The 17,971-nt window shown below is 37.4% G+C and overlaps 1 protein-coding gene across 10 annotated transcripts in view; it reads right to left on the reverse strand.

Annotated features, from left to right (window-relative positions):
• The window catches only part of EML6 (EMAP like 6), a 123,673-nt gene that overhangs the window by 81,076 nt on the left and 24,626 nt on the right, over positions 1-17,971 (reverse strand). For all 10 annotated transcript variants that reach the window (XR_011325488.1, XR_011325491.1, XR_011325487.1 and 7 more), the window contains exon 3: positions 1,821-1,980. Coding sequence is in view for 5 of the 10 variants with exons in the window: in XM_069787698.1 (XP_069643799.1) it covers positions 1,821-1,980 (160 nt within the window). In the remaining 5 variants the exon portion in view is untranslated. The remainder of the gene's footprint in view (positions 1-1,820; positions 1,981-17,971) is intronic.

The following is a 17,971-nucleotide window of genomic DNA, read 5'->3' on the forward strand; positions in this document are numbered from 1 at the left end:
CTTTCTACGATGCCCTTTAATTTTGGCTCAGCACTTCAGCTTCTTCTGCAAAGCCAGAAAGAGCAACAAAAAGCCAAGATACATTATCTATATTTATGTTTTCCAGGATTGGTTTTTCTCCAGATACAAAAGTGTTCTGTGCAAATTTTTATTTCCAGAATAAACTGCAACTTTTTCAGCACTTTCAGAAACAGAACGTTACTGTTCTGCAAGATCAACACAGCAGTAAGTTCAGTTTTTAATCACAGCAAGGCACCCAGCAGGATTTTCAGAACACCCTCCACCTTTAACTCATACTGACTGGGCAATTTGGTGAGTCTTTATTGCCATTAGGTGCCTAAATAGGTTTAAAAAAAAAGTTTATCCACCAGTCTTCTGAAATTAAAAATGAGAGAAAATTTTAAGAACCGGTATCTCTGAATGAACAATATCTTGGCAAATATTATAGCATTAGAAAATTTGTCCTATTGATTTAGGGGTTTTCTCATTTTATTTTTTGTTCCACAATTCCCAGGAACACCTTTTTCTTTAATTAGAATTGGCACATGAGATTTCAGAGGAAATGGCTTTACTTTAAGAAAACTGGAAGAAGATGGTTGAAAACTAGGCTTAAAATAGAAAGCTAGTTCCACTTATTAATGAGGAAATATAATCCATAGTGCTGTTTAGCCATTCAAGTTACTCAATGCTTTTTAAAAACGTTAAAGGCAATTGCTCATGTTGGTGTCCTTCATTTCAGATTAATCTTTAAACTGAATATACACAAGATAATGCACAATAAAAAGTACTTTTGCTTCATGTGAGAATACATTTTATGCATTGTATGGCCAGTTGTAATCTCAGGAAGAGTAATAAAAGCACTATGTGGTCAGTGGAAAAGTAGCTAGGCATATGATAATAAAGCACTTGTCAATAGACAGCTAACCATCTAGTACATGATTTTAAGAAAATATCTAAAGGCAGTTCTGCCCAATTGGGATTCAATTCTGAGGTACACAAGCAAATACAAAAACCAATAAGGATCTCTGCAAAAATCCAGGTATCAGCTAATCTAAACATTCCTAAAAACATTTTAACAAGCAGCTATAAAGTGTGACCACAGCATTACACCAGAAAACTCATTTGGCTATCAATAATGACAAAATGGCACAAATAGTTATTTATAAAACTGTGAATGTGAAATATTTCTCAGGTTTATGCGAATTGTAGATCTATTTTCCTCCTACTTCATTCACAACTGAATGTTTTTAATAGTTCGCCTCCAGGGGAAGAAAAAAATAAATCAATGTGTTTAGCTGTGAAAAGCCCACTATTTTCTTATATTTTAAATTTTGTCTCAAAATATCATATAATCTAATCACATTGTACAAAGCCACACACTCTGTGTCCTAACCCCATTATTCAATTAAGTTGACTGTGCACCCCAGCCAATGAGACTCTCCTAGCAGTGAGATTACTGGAGTTCCTCTGCCAAAAAAGCTGCAGGATTGTGAGGACTTTGCCAGGAACTGATCTCTTTGAACAGTAGGTGACAAGTATGTGGTGAAGCTATTACATTTGAGCCACAGAGGGCCTTTTCTTCTATGGGTATTTGTCCAACACCCAATGCCTCTACTTGACTTGAAGGCTAGGTTGTGGTTTTCATCTCAAAAACATCTTCTTTGAAAGAGCTGTATTTGCAGTCCTTGCATTAAAAATTTAATTGTAATAGGAGTTTCAGTACTACAGCCATATAGCTACACAAAATACTTTAATGTGCATATCTTCTAGAAGCAGAAATCAAACTAAATTCAAAACGCAGAGAAAGAAGATATACAAACCTGGCCATCTGAATCAAAAGCTAAGCAGGCAACTCCATGCGTATGTGCATCCTTAAGAACAGACACAGTCTGTACATGGTAGGAATCCCAGATGCAAATGTAAGGGTCTTTTCCAACCTGCCCTGTAGCTACTAAAGTTTTATCCGGGTGAACTGCAAGGCTGAAATAGAACACAGTTGAAGTTATAATACGCTTTCTGAATCAGTAAAATAGTATAAAATGTAAAAATTAAATTTAAAAATAACTTTATTTTTTTTAGTTCTCAAAAACTTCAGCTCCTTTGGATTTATTGGACTGATCATATCAACTGACTTCAAAACTCAGTCTATCCCATTATTTACTTAAAATAATGTGTTTTACTGAGACCAGCATGGCTAGTGTAGAATACAATTTATCATGTAATAATATTTTAACCAGGCAATTTAAGGAAAACATAACTGAATGAGCACACAGGCTTTTATCTTAGTCTTTCATAGCTTTATGAAGTCAGTGGATGGTTTTCTACAATTTATTCCTCTTTTACACATCAGCTCAAATATTCTGAAATATGGACCAGTGGCTGAGTAATGGATATTTTTCACTATGAAAGCTACATGCAGGAAATCCTCTCATCTTTATATGCTTAAAGATATTAACCTCAAAAGAGACAGAGAAATAAATTATTTCTCCTATATTTTAAGAACAATGACTTATGTATTTTAAGATCTATTTTTAGCTACCACTGCCTAAGGAGAGGTAAAATTTACTGTACCTTTGTTAATTTACCTCATGTTCTCTAACAGCCAGTTAGAAACAGTACTTTGCAGAAAAGCTGTCACATGAAGCCATATTTCTACTACTTAAATCCGAGAAAGGTGCCGGTGTTTCAAAAACTGTTTCCTGGTTTTCAGTGATTAAATCCACTAGCATCCAGAAGACTTGCTTTGACCTACTCTTACACATTTATTAAGCATAGTAAACACTCAACTTTTTTATTCTCTCTAGTATTTGTACAGATATGCTAATGCAAGCTGCATTCTAATGCAGGCTCTGTCAGCAGAATTAAAATGTATTTCTGTTCATAGTCCTTCAGATAGGAAAATCTCCACCAGACAGCCCACAGCATCCTTCTCCCTTACCCTTGCCCAAGTGTGAACACTAACATTTACTTCCATTTTGTTGTGTTGGAAGCATTTCTTTTAGATGTCAAACATTTTCTGGAAGCAAGCAGTAGCATCGTTTAAAAAAAAAAAAAAAAATCAACTAATAATTATATTTTCCTCATCACACATAATAGATTTTCAATGTAACACAAAAGACAAAAGGTCACCATTTAGCAAACTTCATCCCACGTTAACGAGAGAAATGTAGGCTATCAGTAGTGACACAGTACCAGAAGCTGCTCTTTGCAATTATTCTGAGCTATTGTCAAGTTACCCTTCAACCTTTGAGGTATTCTCTTTGACAAAACCCAGAGGATCTAGCTTGGGGATGTTTCTTAGTAATGAAAAAACCTCCCCAAGGCGATATGAATACAAAGGCAGTTTTACACTCTCATCCAGGAAACAAATTTGAACAATGTCCGAGTATGTGAGCTACAGATGGAATAAGGAAAAATATCCTATTAATAAATTGACAGATGGCTTAAGGAAGCTGAATATTTCTTCTATCCCAGGAGTAGATAATGCTAATTATTAAGAAGAACTCATCAAAAAACTTAAGGAAGTTTCACAAACATATGTAATCAATTTTTTTTCATGTTAAATAACAATTCATGAAAAAAGAACAATTTTAGCACAATACCCAGTAAAACTTTTATCTGCTCCTGCACTTGCTCATTCCTCCTTTCCTTCATAGGCTTGGATTCTACATTATACTGTGTGTCAACAAGTTCACTTCAATTCTAAACCTATAAAGGATGACTCCACCACGCTTAAGCTGTGATACCTGTAGTTAAGTTTGAATACTTTTCTTCAATGATAAGAACCAGATGGAAAAGATTAATTGGGCTAACCTACCTCACTGCTAGAACAGAACTGCAGGTTAATTACATCTACCGCTGTTTTGTACAGTTCAGTTTTCACATACTAGAACTTCCTATTTTACATTTTGTATCTCCAATCCTGGATATGAGGTTAAGAACAAGAACACATTTCCTACAACATAAATATGTCTGTACTGAAAGTATCTGTTATTTGTTTTATCTGTTTTGATGCATGAAGTAAACTTGTGGGGGAACTAAAATTAGGAACTAATATCAATTTTTGGCACCTAAGTAGTCTGATTTTTCAGAACCACTAGGGACATTCATCTCCCACTAACAGCCTTTACAATGCACTATAACTGCCTACGTTCAGTCTGGCTGTTAGATAACCAAGTGTTTATTTTTGGCAGACAGAACAGTGGGTTACAGGGTAAGGAAATGGAGTCCAATTTCAAGAACAAATCTTAGTGACTGTTTGATACCTGTATATGATTTACATGTTTGTTGTGTATTAAAATATAAAAATTGTACGTGCAGCTATACAATATTTCTGCTGTATGGGTCACTTCCTGCTGGCACAGGTTCTGCAACCTTCCCTGCCTTTTTAAAATGAGTATAAACTTCATTGCTTGTGTTTTGAACTGCTAGGTGCATTTATTCAACCTTTCTAAGTAAACGTGCTATCCTATATCTACACCATTTATAATGGCACCACATCACTATTTGCGCCACTGGAAAACACTGAAATACTATGATATCAGTGCATTATGAAAACATGATTAGAATGATTAGGGATTCAGACAACAGAAATTTATGGCATAGAAAAATATTATTAGGGAATTGCTTCCTATTTGTTACAACAGGAAGAACATCTAGAAACAGAAAAGTCTTTATCATGTAACCAGACAATTTTCTGCAAGTCACAGGCAACAGGTCTGCAGATACCTGTTTGAGATACACTAGTGTACGTCACAGCTGTTCAACTGAAGAGAATGGCTGAACCACTGAGACTTAACATCTCTGAGCAAGCCATGAATTGCTTCACTCCCACACAACTTTACCTCCCTAAGCCCGTACTTGCTCACTCTGCTCATCCACCAGTTTGCACTCTTATCAGTGTATGTACATTTGCAGACCTATTCTCACTATTAAGAATACGTAACAGTTCCAGTACCTAATAACAATAACAAAAATAAAATGGGAAAAATAAAATCAAGACTTACATCTTAAAATCATGAGCATTTCTCTTAAATGTAATTCACATAATTCCTGTGCTTTTCCCGTAAGCGCACTGTACAAATTATATTAGCAAAGGCTTTACTATCAATGACCAATGAAGAGCAGGGTTGCTCCATGAGGAAAGAGGAGGAGGGAACCAAGGGCCGCCATGGCAGCACATGCAGTGCCCTCGCTGACCAGCTGTAGTCCCACAAGATCTAAGCAAGGTGGGCAGAAGAAATTTCATAAGAAAATTTCTCCCTGCTTTCCAGGTTTGTGGGAAAAGGAAATGGATGCTCTCTTGCTAAAGGGTTGGGGTGGAAATGGAAAGGATGAAAGTAGCAGCAATAGCTGCTGGTACTGCTTACTGGTAGTGGCAGTCACTTCCCCACACAACTCAACCTTCTCTCTGTGGGAACTGTAACAGGAGCAGATGCATATGTAGGGTAAGAGGCAGAGATCAACTGTTTTGGAAGTGCATCACCTTCCAGTTAAGGCAAAGAAAGCAAGGGGATTCCTGGCAGTCCGCTCTTCTAAGCAGCTGAATGCTTTTGTATATGCATAAATCTAACTGTGAATTCCAAAAGCACTCTGATGTGTTTGCAAAAGATGTCTTTAATAAAGTGCCTCGCTAGGCACTTCTTTTAAGCAAACAATCCATTTAAGATTAACAAATAAACTTTAGGTAATATTTTAACATTACACCTTACTAATAAAAAGGTCCATTAGGAAGAAGAGATTTCAGGGAACATTTCCTTTTCCTTCCTTTCCAAGATCAACAATTCTGGATCTAGCTTCCAAGGCAAGAACCCTGTTAATTTAGGATAATTAAAGATGCCAGTCATGCATTCTGGCAGGGTCTGATGAAATGCTTTATAAAAGTCATTAGTGGATCCATCTGGTCTAGGGGCCTTGCCAGATGGTAAACTCTTACTACCTCCGCAATTTCTGTTGCAATAATATCTCACTCCAAGATTTTCTTTTTCTTTTAGAAACACATTGGAATTTCAAGGGACTGAAAGTATTTGTTTCTTGTCTATGTTGTATTTTGGGGGGTTTTCTGTAACAGGTTCCATACACTTATATACACATACAATACAGAGGTTCAAAACTGAGGTGGAACTAGGTAGGAAAGTTTAGGTATGGAACGCAAACTACTTCAAGTAGCTGAATTGAATATTAAATTGTTTAATTTAATATTAAATTGTAATTTCTGTATTCAAATTGTTCCCAAACTGCAGATAAAACAATTTTTTTTCTTCATAAAGCACATAGTCAAGGAACCAAAGAATTACAGATACTGAAAGAATGGTTGTCTGGGAAGAACAAAAAAGGGATGAAGGAATTGACGATGGTTGAGGAAGAGAGGTTCCAAGGAAAAAAGGCTCAGGGTGGGATTAATGTCAGTCTTCCAGAACATCAAAAGCAGTTATAGAGAAGGTGGAGGTACTCTTTTCACAAAGTTGCACAGTGAGAGGACAAAAGGCAAGAGACACAAGTTGCTTCATGGGCAATTCTGTCTGGATACAAGAAAAACATTCTTCACAATAAGAAGGATTAAAAATTGGGATAGGTTGCCTAGAGAAGCAGTAGAATCCCCCTTGTTGGAAATGATTCAAGAGTTTGTTGGCTTGACAGGACTCTGGATAACCTAATCTAAGGCCGTGATCTCAAGAGAAAGTTCAACTGGATGATCTCTGGAGGCCCCTTCCAAACTAGACTTTTCTGTGATTCCAAATAATGAAATACATCAAGAAAGTCTGAAGTAATAAAAGTAAAAATGCATTTTGGCTCACAGCAGTTTACTTGCATTAGATAATTGCTCCTTGATGCTGCAAAAAGAAAGCAACTCCTGTTATCTTTAATATACACATATGGAATTGATAAGTTCATGGAGATCTTGAAATGTGTGTATCAGATAAGAGATAGAAGTTTAAAACTCACTATTCTGGGTCTTTTAAATATATCACTGCACTATCCTATTTGTCGGGTAGTCAAAACACTTTTTCACTGCAGCAGCCAAAGGCTGAACATTTGCTTTTATAGTTTTGAGTGTATAATTTTTCAAGGTATGTTTTCTATTTATGAATGCCATTATTAAACTGAATCTTTTTATAACCATCCTATTAACTATTCTTTGATTAACATGAATCAAGCAAATCCACTTTTCATGCAGACTAAAACTAGTTTCCACAATGTCCCACCTGACAAACAAGAACTGCTTTTTGAAAGAGGAAGTAAACACCTACAGTTCTGAATGAAGTCAATGCAGACTGTGATTGAAGATCACTGTGTTAGATGGACTTGTCATCCATCTCTTGACAATGCAATTCATTCTCAGTGCTATGGCTGTTTTGCACCTTAAAGCAGTGTGCAAATTTGATGCTATTCTAAAATAACTCTAGATAGTTAGACACTGATATACTATTCTCTACTTCAAATCCATCCTGTTTTAAATTTGGAATAACTTCCGTGTTTAGACAAACCTGTATAGAATTATGCAGTTTTATGTAACACAATGCTATACAGTGATAATGTAGACTTGGGGAGAAACATGAGGTAAATTTAAAATCAAATTCCATAATGCAGATACTGTTTGTATATGATTATTCCTCAGAAATAAATGAAAGAATTTATTCTTTCTTGCTCAAAATCTGCTACAAACCCTACTGTTTAGCAGAACAGAGAACACAGTGGGTCTTTCCTCAGAATTTAGGTCAAACTTGTTGCAAGGTACTCAGGGCACTGACTGTGCTATGCTTGAATGACAGACAGATAAATAACACAACCACGTTTTTTCTTAAGACTTTTTCTCTGTAGCAAAAAATATCTCTGAAGAAAATATATTTCCAAGAAGCTCCAAGCCTGCCCTGAAATAGGCCATTACATGCCAGTAGGTATTTTCTTCTTGGTTGCCTCCTCCTGCTCCGCACTGTTCATTCTCAGTGCGGAAAGAAGTGACACTTTCAAGATCCTGCCAGGCCAGCAGGCATGTCTGAAGACCAGGGATGTTTCCAGCTACATTTTACTGCTCACACAGTGCTAAGGACAAAATTGTCTTCACATGTCAGCAAAGAACGCAAACAGTCTTTCAGGAATTCCTCATTTCACAGAACAAAATGAGTTTCTTTCCTCAATTGTGGGGTCAAAAGTGAAGACTATAACTCACTTCACAGGCAGACCAATATTATCAACAAAATAAGGCAAGATGCAGCCTGATCTCTACTTCCGAATACAACACAAAACATAACCAAGCCTGATTAAAAAGAGCAATGGAATAAAGACCAGCAGTTAAATGGAAGCAAATGTGGGTGCCTGGAGAAGCAAGGGAATAACAGAAAGGAAAGAGGAGCTAGGAAAAGAGAAGCGGACCAAGGCAAGAACAAAGCAACCTGCACAAACCCCACTAGATCATGCTGTAAAAATGGAGAGGATCGTTGAGAAGAAAACTCCAGGAATTTGACAGGCTTATTCTGCATATAATCTCCTCCCAGATTACTTCTGAAACACAAACACCACAGCTATCATTTGAGGAAAACCAGTCTCTTAATAATGAAGGAGTTGGCTACTCATGCACATACAAAGTTCCCAACCTTTTGCTCTTCCAGTGCAAGCCTGTGACCCCCACATGCAGTAAAAAGCTGGCAGGCATATCACACAACAGGATGACCAATTTTATTTAGCATGTACCACAGTGCAGGTGATGGAGGCTATGGGAGTGCACTGCAGGCATATGAAACAAGTCTCACTGGGAGAACAGAGACAACAGAGATCTGGTAGCTATGAAACACACAGACTGTGTGTGTACATATACATGCATGTATAATATAATTAATGCACACACTCATACAACTGAAATACTTTTTACATGTGAACATATAGCTGTAATAATACTTTTAAATATACAAAATATTGCCACATACTTGTTGCAAACAACTTAAGTACAGAACATATTTGTCCTAAAAAAATAAGAATATAAACATTGATGGAAACACCACTGGGTAAGGGCAATGACAAAATTTTAATTTACTGGCTTGATTTTTATATGGTAATATCTTTCTTATATATAACACAGAACAGCATATGTGCACAAAAATATGTTTTTAAGATCATCTGGCAAATAAGGCATTTTTTAAGTCTAAGTTCCAACTAACTATTCTACTGCTTGCTTTTCCCTTCCATATTCCCTGTGTAGGAAGAAGAGTGATACAGCTAGAGGTTCTAGCATTTATTCATCATTCTGCACTGGCTTCCTACCTAGAACAAGTCATTGCAGGCTATCTTTCTCAGCAGCAATTGCTGAATTTGGTGGCCTGCCTCAGACAGCTACCATCTGCTTGTCAGAGGAAGTAAACACCTACAGTTCTGAATGAAGTCAATGCAGACTGTGATTGAAAATCATTGTGTTAGGCTTGGCACTCATAACTGATCTTGGCCACAAACCGAGTCTAAGTTTAATCATTTATGAAGTGGATGTGCAGCTCAGCTGGGCTTAATAAAGGTCTTTGAAGCACACACATTAATAGCTGCTGTTATGCTAAAGTATACTTTAAAGTGTCCTGGGAACGCAAGGGGCATTTTGACAAGGATTTTATTTCTATTTTCCAGAACTCACGGTGGGGTAGAATGGTGGCAGAAGCATGCAAAGTTATAACCATTCCTGTCACTCTAAAGTTACTCCTCTTTGTCCTTAGGAAATTACTGCTGACCTGCTCCCTGTGCCAATGTTTGTTACTCAAGCCTATGGAGTTATTCCACCACATTTCAATAAGGTTTGTTTGGCTGCTCAATGCTTATTAGAAGCCTTGACAGATCAGGCCTATAAGGCTACGTAAGCAACCTAGCAGAACATGGAATTTGAGGTTGCACCGCAGGGCTACAGAGGTATCACAGAATCACGCCAGTTTTAAAGACTAAATTGCTCTTGATCAAGTGATTAACATTTCCCCAATAACAGAAGAGAAAGAAGCATGAGAAAAAAACTCTTAAAAATGTTTTGAGCAAAAATGTTCTACACTTTAATTAAGGCCAGCTCTGATTTACACTCATATGCATCTGTACACAGAGAAAAATTTGGCAGATTTAATGACAGAGGACGGCACTGCAGCACAGTCCTACAACACTGTGGTTCCTCATCACACATGGCTGCAGTAACACAAAGGTCACACAGTTCTCTAATGATGTATTTTTTTCTCATGTATATTTATTTCATGTACATCTCATGGATATTTTGCAACTCTGAGCTTCTGCCAGTGAAAAGAAGTCCTAGGAGACTTTATCCAAAGCCCATTTAATTATACCGAAAGGTAAGTATAAACAACTGTTCTTGTCCTCATGAATTGTGTTTTTTTCAGCAACAAGTGATCAGGGCAAAATATGCAGTATTTCTTATTAGCTGCATAACACCAAACAGACCCTACTGTGTAATTCTAAAGTTAAACTACCACATACCAGTTTTCCCCTTCAGCTTTCACATGCATGCGCAGTTTCCATCCGAGTCTAATTATATTTGCATTCCCGATGATGATTGCAGCATGCTGCAATATCTGAAAATAACCCCCAAAGTGACACGACTATGAAATTTCCAGAACTTTTCATACGTAGCATGGTATGACTACTTTTTCAAGAAAGACCTAAAGATACACTGGAAAGAGAGGGTCTTGGCCCATGCTGAGAGAAGTACAGAGACGCTTCTAAACAAACATGAACTGGATGAAGTTGCGTTGACATGTGGGGTTTAGCCAAAACAGCTATAGTACTTTTTCTGGTCTGAAATAAAACTTAGTGGGGTTTTTTTTGTGTAGAAAAACAGAGCAGGAAGCTACCAAAGCTATAAATTAGAAAGGAGAGGGAATCAGCTTTTCAGACACCCGAAGGATTTCTGGATAACCTCTTGCTGCTTGGCCTCATTCTTTTCCCTGCTTGAAAATTATAGGTATATAAGGCTGAAAATCATTGCAACCACTAAAAAATGAGAGGTAACAAGACACTAAACACTTTGGCCAAAAGACATGTAAATAAACACCCAGCACAGATACACATGGCACCTCTTGATTTAAGCATTGTGATTTGACAAAATCAGTAAGATGGAGCTGAATCAATGAGTTGTAAAGAAAAAGGTACTAGAACTGGAGACTAAAAACAGAGGGTCAGGCAAGAGCTATCTTTAGTTCAGCATCATATTTGCCCCCTACCCTATTCTATTCTGTGTTTATGACAGTTAAATGGACAACATAAAACATTTTGAAATAAAATATACAGTAAAACATTAAGTAGATACTTGGTCTATGGCGTTGAGATAAAAACAGCAACATAAATGATATCAGGTTAACTCAATGATTTTTCAATCCACGGAAAACTAATTATACATTGCTGTAAATTTAATATTGCTCACTAGAAAGTATCACAACTCCCATGGTCATCTGGTATAAAGAATTTTAAGGTCAGTCTGAACACTGTGATTGAAAATACAACTTATACATCAGATAAAATCTGTAAGTTAAGAAATCATGGCCATTGTCACATGCTGTAGCATCCTGTCCTGGTTTCAGCTGGGATAGAGTTAACTGTCTTCCTAGTAGCTGGTACAGTGCTATGTTTTGAGTTCAGTATGCAAAGAATGTTGGTAACACTGATGTTTTCAGTTGTTGCTAAGTAGTGTTTAGACTATAGTCAAGGATTTTTCAGCTTCTCATGCCCAGCCAGCGAGAAAGCTGGAGGGGCACAAGAAGTTGGCACAGGACACAGCCAGGGCACCTGACCCAAAGTGGCCAACAGGGTATTCCATACCATGGGACATCCCATCTAGTATAGGAACTGGGAAGTGGGGGGGGCAGGGAATCGCCGCTCTGGGACTAGCTGGGTGTCGGTCGGCGGGTGGTGAGCAATTGCCCTGCGCATCATTTGTACATTCCAATCCTTTTGTTACTACTGTTGTCATTTTATTAGTGTTATCATTATCATTATTAGTTTCTTCTTTTCTGTTCTATTAAACAGCTCTTATCTCAACCTACGAGTTTTACTTCTTTTTGACGATTTTCTCCCCCATCCCACTGGGTGGGGGGGAGTGAGTGAGCGGCTGCATGGTGCTTGGTTGCTGGCTGGGGTTAAACCACGACACATCTTTTATTTCCTGTCTTCACCCTATTTCAGTCTGACTCTGTTGAAATACCAGATTCAAAGTGCAGTCAAAACAGGTGACACAAACTGTGCACTGCGACTAGTAATAAAACTGTTTATTTTTCTGATTTCATCACAGCCTAGGGCTGAAACAACTAAAAATGGACTGAAAGTAGCTGTGCCTTTTCTCCTAAATGCAGAGATGTGATCATAATTCAGCAAAGATTAAGCCAACAGCTCTAAAAATGGTGGTCACAATGAACAGCAAATATCTGTGCACTAATTAATTGCCCACAGCATGATGATGTCAATCAAGTTGTACTAGTGTTGCTGCAGATGGGTCCTATGCTTGACAGCACAGCTGAAAATATTCTTTCTAGAGGCTGATTCAGTAATTAACTGCTCTGGGATTTCCTGGATCTACTCTACTTTTTGTATGGCTAACAGTCATCAGTGAATATAGCTATAACTATGCAGATCACTCAAGACACAATCCAAGTCAAAACATTTGCAGAAACATCTGAGAAAGAGGAGAGAGGAAATGGGAACTAAATCTTGAAAACAGGACAGACAATAGATATAGCTAACAGAAAGAGGAATCAAGAAGGAGCTACAAAATGAATAAAATATAGAAGACGTGATAAAAATACCCAAAAAGCCCAGAGAAGAACAGTGAAGGAGAAATGGGAAATATTACAGAGAACAAAAGAAATCCCCAGCCACTGTCATAACCTTTGGAGCTATGGGGGAGTTTGGATCACTCCCACTTAAATTTTTAGTTCAAGAGATTTCATCTCATCCTGTTGAAAATTCCTGGGTATATTCACATCTGTGACAAGTTGTATGATCTGACAAAACTCATAGGCTCTTGTTTAAAAAAAAATCATGCTAGGATGATAATATTGTTTGCATAGGTTTGCCTCTAACCAATTACCAGAAATAAGGATTTTAAGCCTAGGGAAACGGTTCTTACTTCAAGTGCGATGAATGCATGGTGCTACAGCTGCATCATACTCAGGCCTTCTTCTCACAATAATCCTGTCATACCACATCTTGAGTTTAAGCACTTTAATGGAAAGAAGTAGAGAAGAGTCAGAGCTTGATTCAGTAATATATCAAATGATCACACACTGAGCTGCATTTGGTAGGTCAGAAGCAGATGATTATTCTTTTTACGCAGAAAGTCTGCAGATATCTACAGAAATTATAAATGTGGCAATACAGAATGTGGCTGGAAAAAAACATTAATTTTTAGATGCCCTACACTACGGGGAGTTTTCAGTGCTACTAAAAATGCTTTTTTCTCCTTTGAACACTGCCAGCTGACATGTCCCATTATCTCACAGAAACTCAAAGCCAAGACCAGCAATTTTGTTACTTTTCAAAAATACAGTATTGTACGCTGGGTGATCATCAGATCACACTGAGGGAGATAAAAGAATTCTGCTGTGGTGGTGAAGGGATTAGATTTAACTTTACTTTTGCACTTTCTGAATGACAAAATTCCATATTCTGCAGCCAGTTACACCTCCATAAGCTAACAGGCCTCTAGGTATAACAAAGGAGAGATTCTTGCACAGTACATAGGAATTGGAAGTATCTACATTAGCCAACTGCTGCAAAAAGCAGTTAATCTTTGTTGACCATGGTGTAGTAGAAGACACGTAACACTGATGCATTGGCTACATATAGGGATATAGTCTGGTTTTAGGATTTCTGCGAGGCAGCAATAAAATTTCATCAAGCTTCTAAGTCAGCATGGTTAAGAAATCAGCTATGCTGTTGTAATTCTGTGTTGTATTTCTACTTCGCCTAAACTGCGACACCTTGCTCCATTAAGAACTGCAAAGAGAACAGAATTGTTAATGCCATTTTGTCATAGCCAGTTGAAAGCTCACGTTCTCTTTGGTTCTCAGAGAAATTATCTTTCCCTGTATTTTAGAGGTTGAAAAATAGCAGAAACAGGAATACAATTCTAGTGTGACTGACTAGAAATCCTGCTCCCTGTTTGGTGCATGGAAGTAAACAACAACAAAGATTACTTTGGAGCAGAAAGCATCGCAGAGCATGTAGAAACCATATCTAACATTAAAATGGGTCCATGCTCTAAATTTCTAGTTACAGTGCATCAGTAGTAAGGTCATGAATATCAGGCTTACAAGAACTCTTTGTCAAGCTTCTGAAATTCTGTTTCACCAGCTAACTGTGTAGAACACAAATATAAACACCATTCCTAAAAATTCAAAGACTGCTTTTAACAAATACATATAAGTCAACTTTCCCTTTTTCTAGCAATTAAAACGAGAAAAGTTTCTATATAGTAATCCACAAAACAATTTTATTTTTCAATAAGTGCACTTACTAAAATAAATATGACAGTTGTTATCTTGCTTTATATTTTCTGACACAACCTGAAGATTATAAGTATCAAGTGTCTCTTTCATACGGGATAGATTTTACAAACATTCTGTATCTCAGTTACCAATTACCACAACAAGACACTACTAGAGCCCATGCAGCATTAAACTTACATGTTAAACTTCTTACATAACAGAATTTATCTAGTTTCGCAAAGCCTATTCTAGCTGCCGTACACGAGAGGCATGTCACCCAGCTATAGCCTATTTTTAAACAAAAAGCAGCTAAGTATCTTTATTTTTTAAAACCAAAACAGAAAATAATTAAGGATTAAAAACAAAGCCTTGCTTTCACCATACTGTGCTTGAGACTCTCTATCTCAGGGTCGTGGGTTCATGCCCCCCGTTGGGCGCCAAAATGGACTGTCGTGGTTTAACCCCAGCCAGCAACCAAGCACCACGCAGCCGCTCACTCACTCCACCCCACCCAGTGGGATGGGGGAGAAAATCGTCAAAAAGAAGTAAAACTCGTAGGTTGAGATAAGAGCTGTTTAATAGAACAGAAAAGAAGAAACTAATAATGATAATGATAACACTAATAAAATGACAACAGTAGTAACAAAAGGATTGGAATGTACAAATGATGCGCAGGGCAATTGCTCACCACCCGCCGACCGACACCCAGCTAGTCCCAGAGCGGCGATTCCCTGCTCCCACCTCCCAGTTCCTATACTAGATGGGACGTCCCATGGTATGGAATACCCTGTTGGCCACTTTGGGTCAGGTGCCCTGGCTGTGTCCTGTGCCAACTTCTTGTGCCCCTCCAGCTTTGTCGCTGGCTGGGCATGAGAAGCTGAAAAATCCTTGACTATAGTCTAAACACTACTTAGCAACAACTGAAAACATCAGTGTTACCAACATTCTTTGCATACTGAACTCAAAACATAGCACTGTACCAGCTACTGGAAATACAGTTAACTCTATCCCAGCTGAAACCAGGACAACTTCTGATGATGAAGTTATTCAGCATCATGGCAGAACCAAGCAATTGGTTCACCAATAACATACCAATACTCTGCACATAAAATCCAGAAAGGTAAGCAGTAAAACACCAAAGAAACACACTTAGAAATTAATGCTGATCAGAATTTTCCCCTGCTTACCTTTTAGCCTTCCCTGCTTTCTACCACTGGCTTTATCAGTGGTGGCAACTCAGCTGATTTCAGCTACTGCCAATTTGAAACAAAGTAGAAGGTTGCTTTTGACTACAAGTTAACCATGCTAATTTGAACTACTAGGCTGGGAGAGATCTACCTGTTAATGGAAAAAAACACTGAAAGATTTGAGAACTTATTTTTCAATTTCTTCATCAAATGAAATTGGAAAATATTTTTAGGTTTGCCTTTTTGTTTGGAAAAGCCTAAATAAGCAAAGTAAGTGCTTACCAAGTCTCCCGGACAGCTTCTGTGAGTGCAGTTTAACAACTGAATTCTGCATCTAACCCACAACTATTTCCCCCTCCCTCTTCCAGCTGATCCACATTTGTTACAAATTGACAACCCTGGTAAGTTCAGGTGCAGGTATTTTAATTGCCCATTGCTATTTGCAACTTCTGTTTTTTCAAATTCAGCAGGTTAAGTAGAGGTGAAACGGTCATCTCTGTAAAATGTGTGCTTACTTGGTGTTAGACAACAGAAAATCCTCACAGGACAGAGCTGGTTTTTATCAGAAAAAGCTGAAATTCAAGTCCACATCAATTTGATATCACAGAATTCACTCTACAGCCAAGGTATTTTTCCCAGTGGAATCTCTAGCATTTAAGACACAGACATTATACTAAACATCTCACATAGTTAAGGTGTTCACTTTGCCAAGTGGAGTTTTCAGATGTATAGGAAAAGTTAGCTCATTTTGAAGCCTTATACTGAAATAAAATCCTTATTAATCACAAGAAATCACAGGACACAATTTTAATGGAATTTTGGCTCATGACACTGCCTGCGGTTTATTTAAAGTGTTTCCAAAACTCAGTTGCTCAAGCTGAAGGACAGTATGTATTTTGCCCCACTTGTGAACATATGGCTAAATATGGCCAACTCATACATCTCAGAAAATCACCATCAAGACATATCTATTTGCTAGTGGAATCCTCTGAAGATCCTGGACACAGGCATCAGGACTTCAGCTACAGTTGCTCCACCTCTGACTATTACACTGGATGCAGGAACTGGGAACAGGGAGACTGGAGGTGAAAATGCCTAAAGACATTTAAGAGTTCTTGAATCTAGCAGGAACAGAAACCTGTGGGACTACCAAGGTCCGTTTCTTCTCAGAAATTGGAAGTGAAATAAAAATTTCTCCAGCTCCATGTTACTGCTGCCAACTAGATGGAACTTTACTAGCAAAGGATTTATCTCACCTCCTTCTAGCTGTTATTCACATAGAGGCACTGTGAAGGTTAAAGGACTGTAAAAGCCTATGTAAAAGATAACAAAACATACCTACAGTTAGCTTAGTGCCTCCCTCTTCATCATGATAATAAATGAAGCACCCTTTCTTACTGAGGGCAGTACCTATAAAAATATCCACTACAAACAAGGGCAAATATATCTGTGAAAGGAAATCTAAAGTTATTTTTTCACAAACTCTAGGGAAATGGTGACTACATCCAGGCCAAATAACCTGTGGCCTTTGTCAGTTTGAGAACTGTAACTCAAAGTGTTTCAATAAACTGTCATTTTTCCAGATTTATTTAAGAATCAAAATCTGCCAAATTTTTGTAACAGTTATATTTTAGGATACTGACTAACAAAACCCAGCCTAACACTGACATATTTCACTGAGACCTACACTTCCTATTAAAACTACTAAAAATACTGTAAGAACTAGATAAACACATTGAAAGCCCTTAAAAATCTTCCTTCGCTCAACACATACAAATACTGTTGAGTTTGTCTTTACAGAAATCACTAAAAGACCATGAAAATATTACCCTTTGCCTTAGAAGCGTAAACCCCAAAGTAAACAAGTTTCTCTTACCTATATCTGGTGCAAGACAGAAATTCACTTTGGTCATTTTTAGAACTAAACTGTACATACAAATTATAATCAGGAAAAGGCTTATTTTAATTTTTTTATGTCTTTACTGGTTCATTGATCATTTTAATGTGTTAGAATAATTCTATAATGCTTAATATTCAAATAAGCTTTGTATAGTCACTCAAAAAATGTTTTAATTGTTCCACTTTTAATTTCTTTTTAACCCTTAGTATTTTCCTGTGATATTACTGAATATTTCCTCTAAGTCATTTACTGCCATGTTATATAAGTACTTTTAATGCTTTTCTTAAAAAAAAAAAAAATCATGGAGAAAAGAAGTAAATGGTTTTATTAGTTACTCAGTACATCAAGTTCACCCTAGTGTGGTGGTCCATACAAAAGCAGACTGCCTGAGGAGTTAGAAAGTCCATTAGAAATTCAATTACATTATTTCA

The sequence above is a fragment of the Haliaeetus albicilla genome, chromosome 7 (genome assembly GCF_947461875.1).
Source record: "Haliaeetus albicilla chromosome 7, bHalAlb1.1, whole genome shotgun sequence".
Lineage (NCBI taxonomy): Eukaryota > Metazoa > Chordata > Aves > Accipitriformes > Accipitridae > Haliaeetus > Haliaeetus albicilla.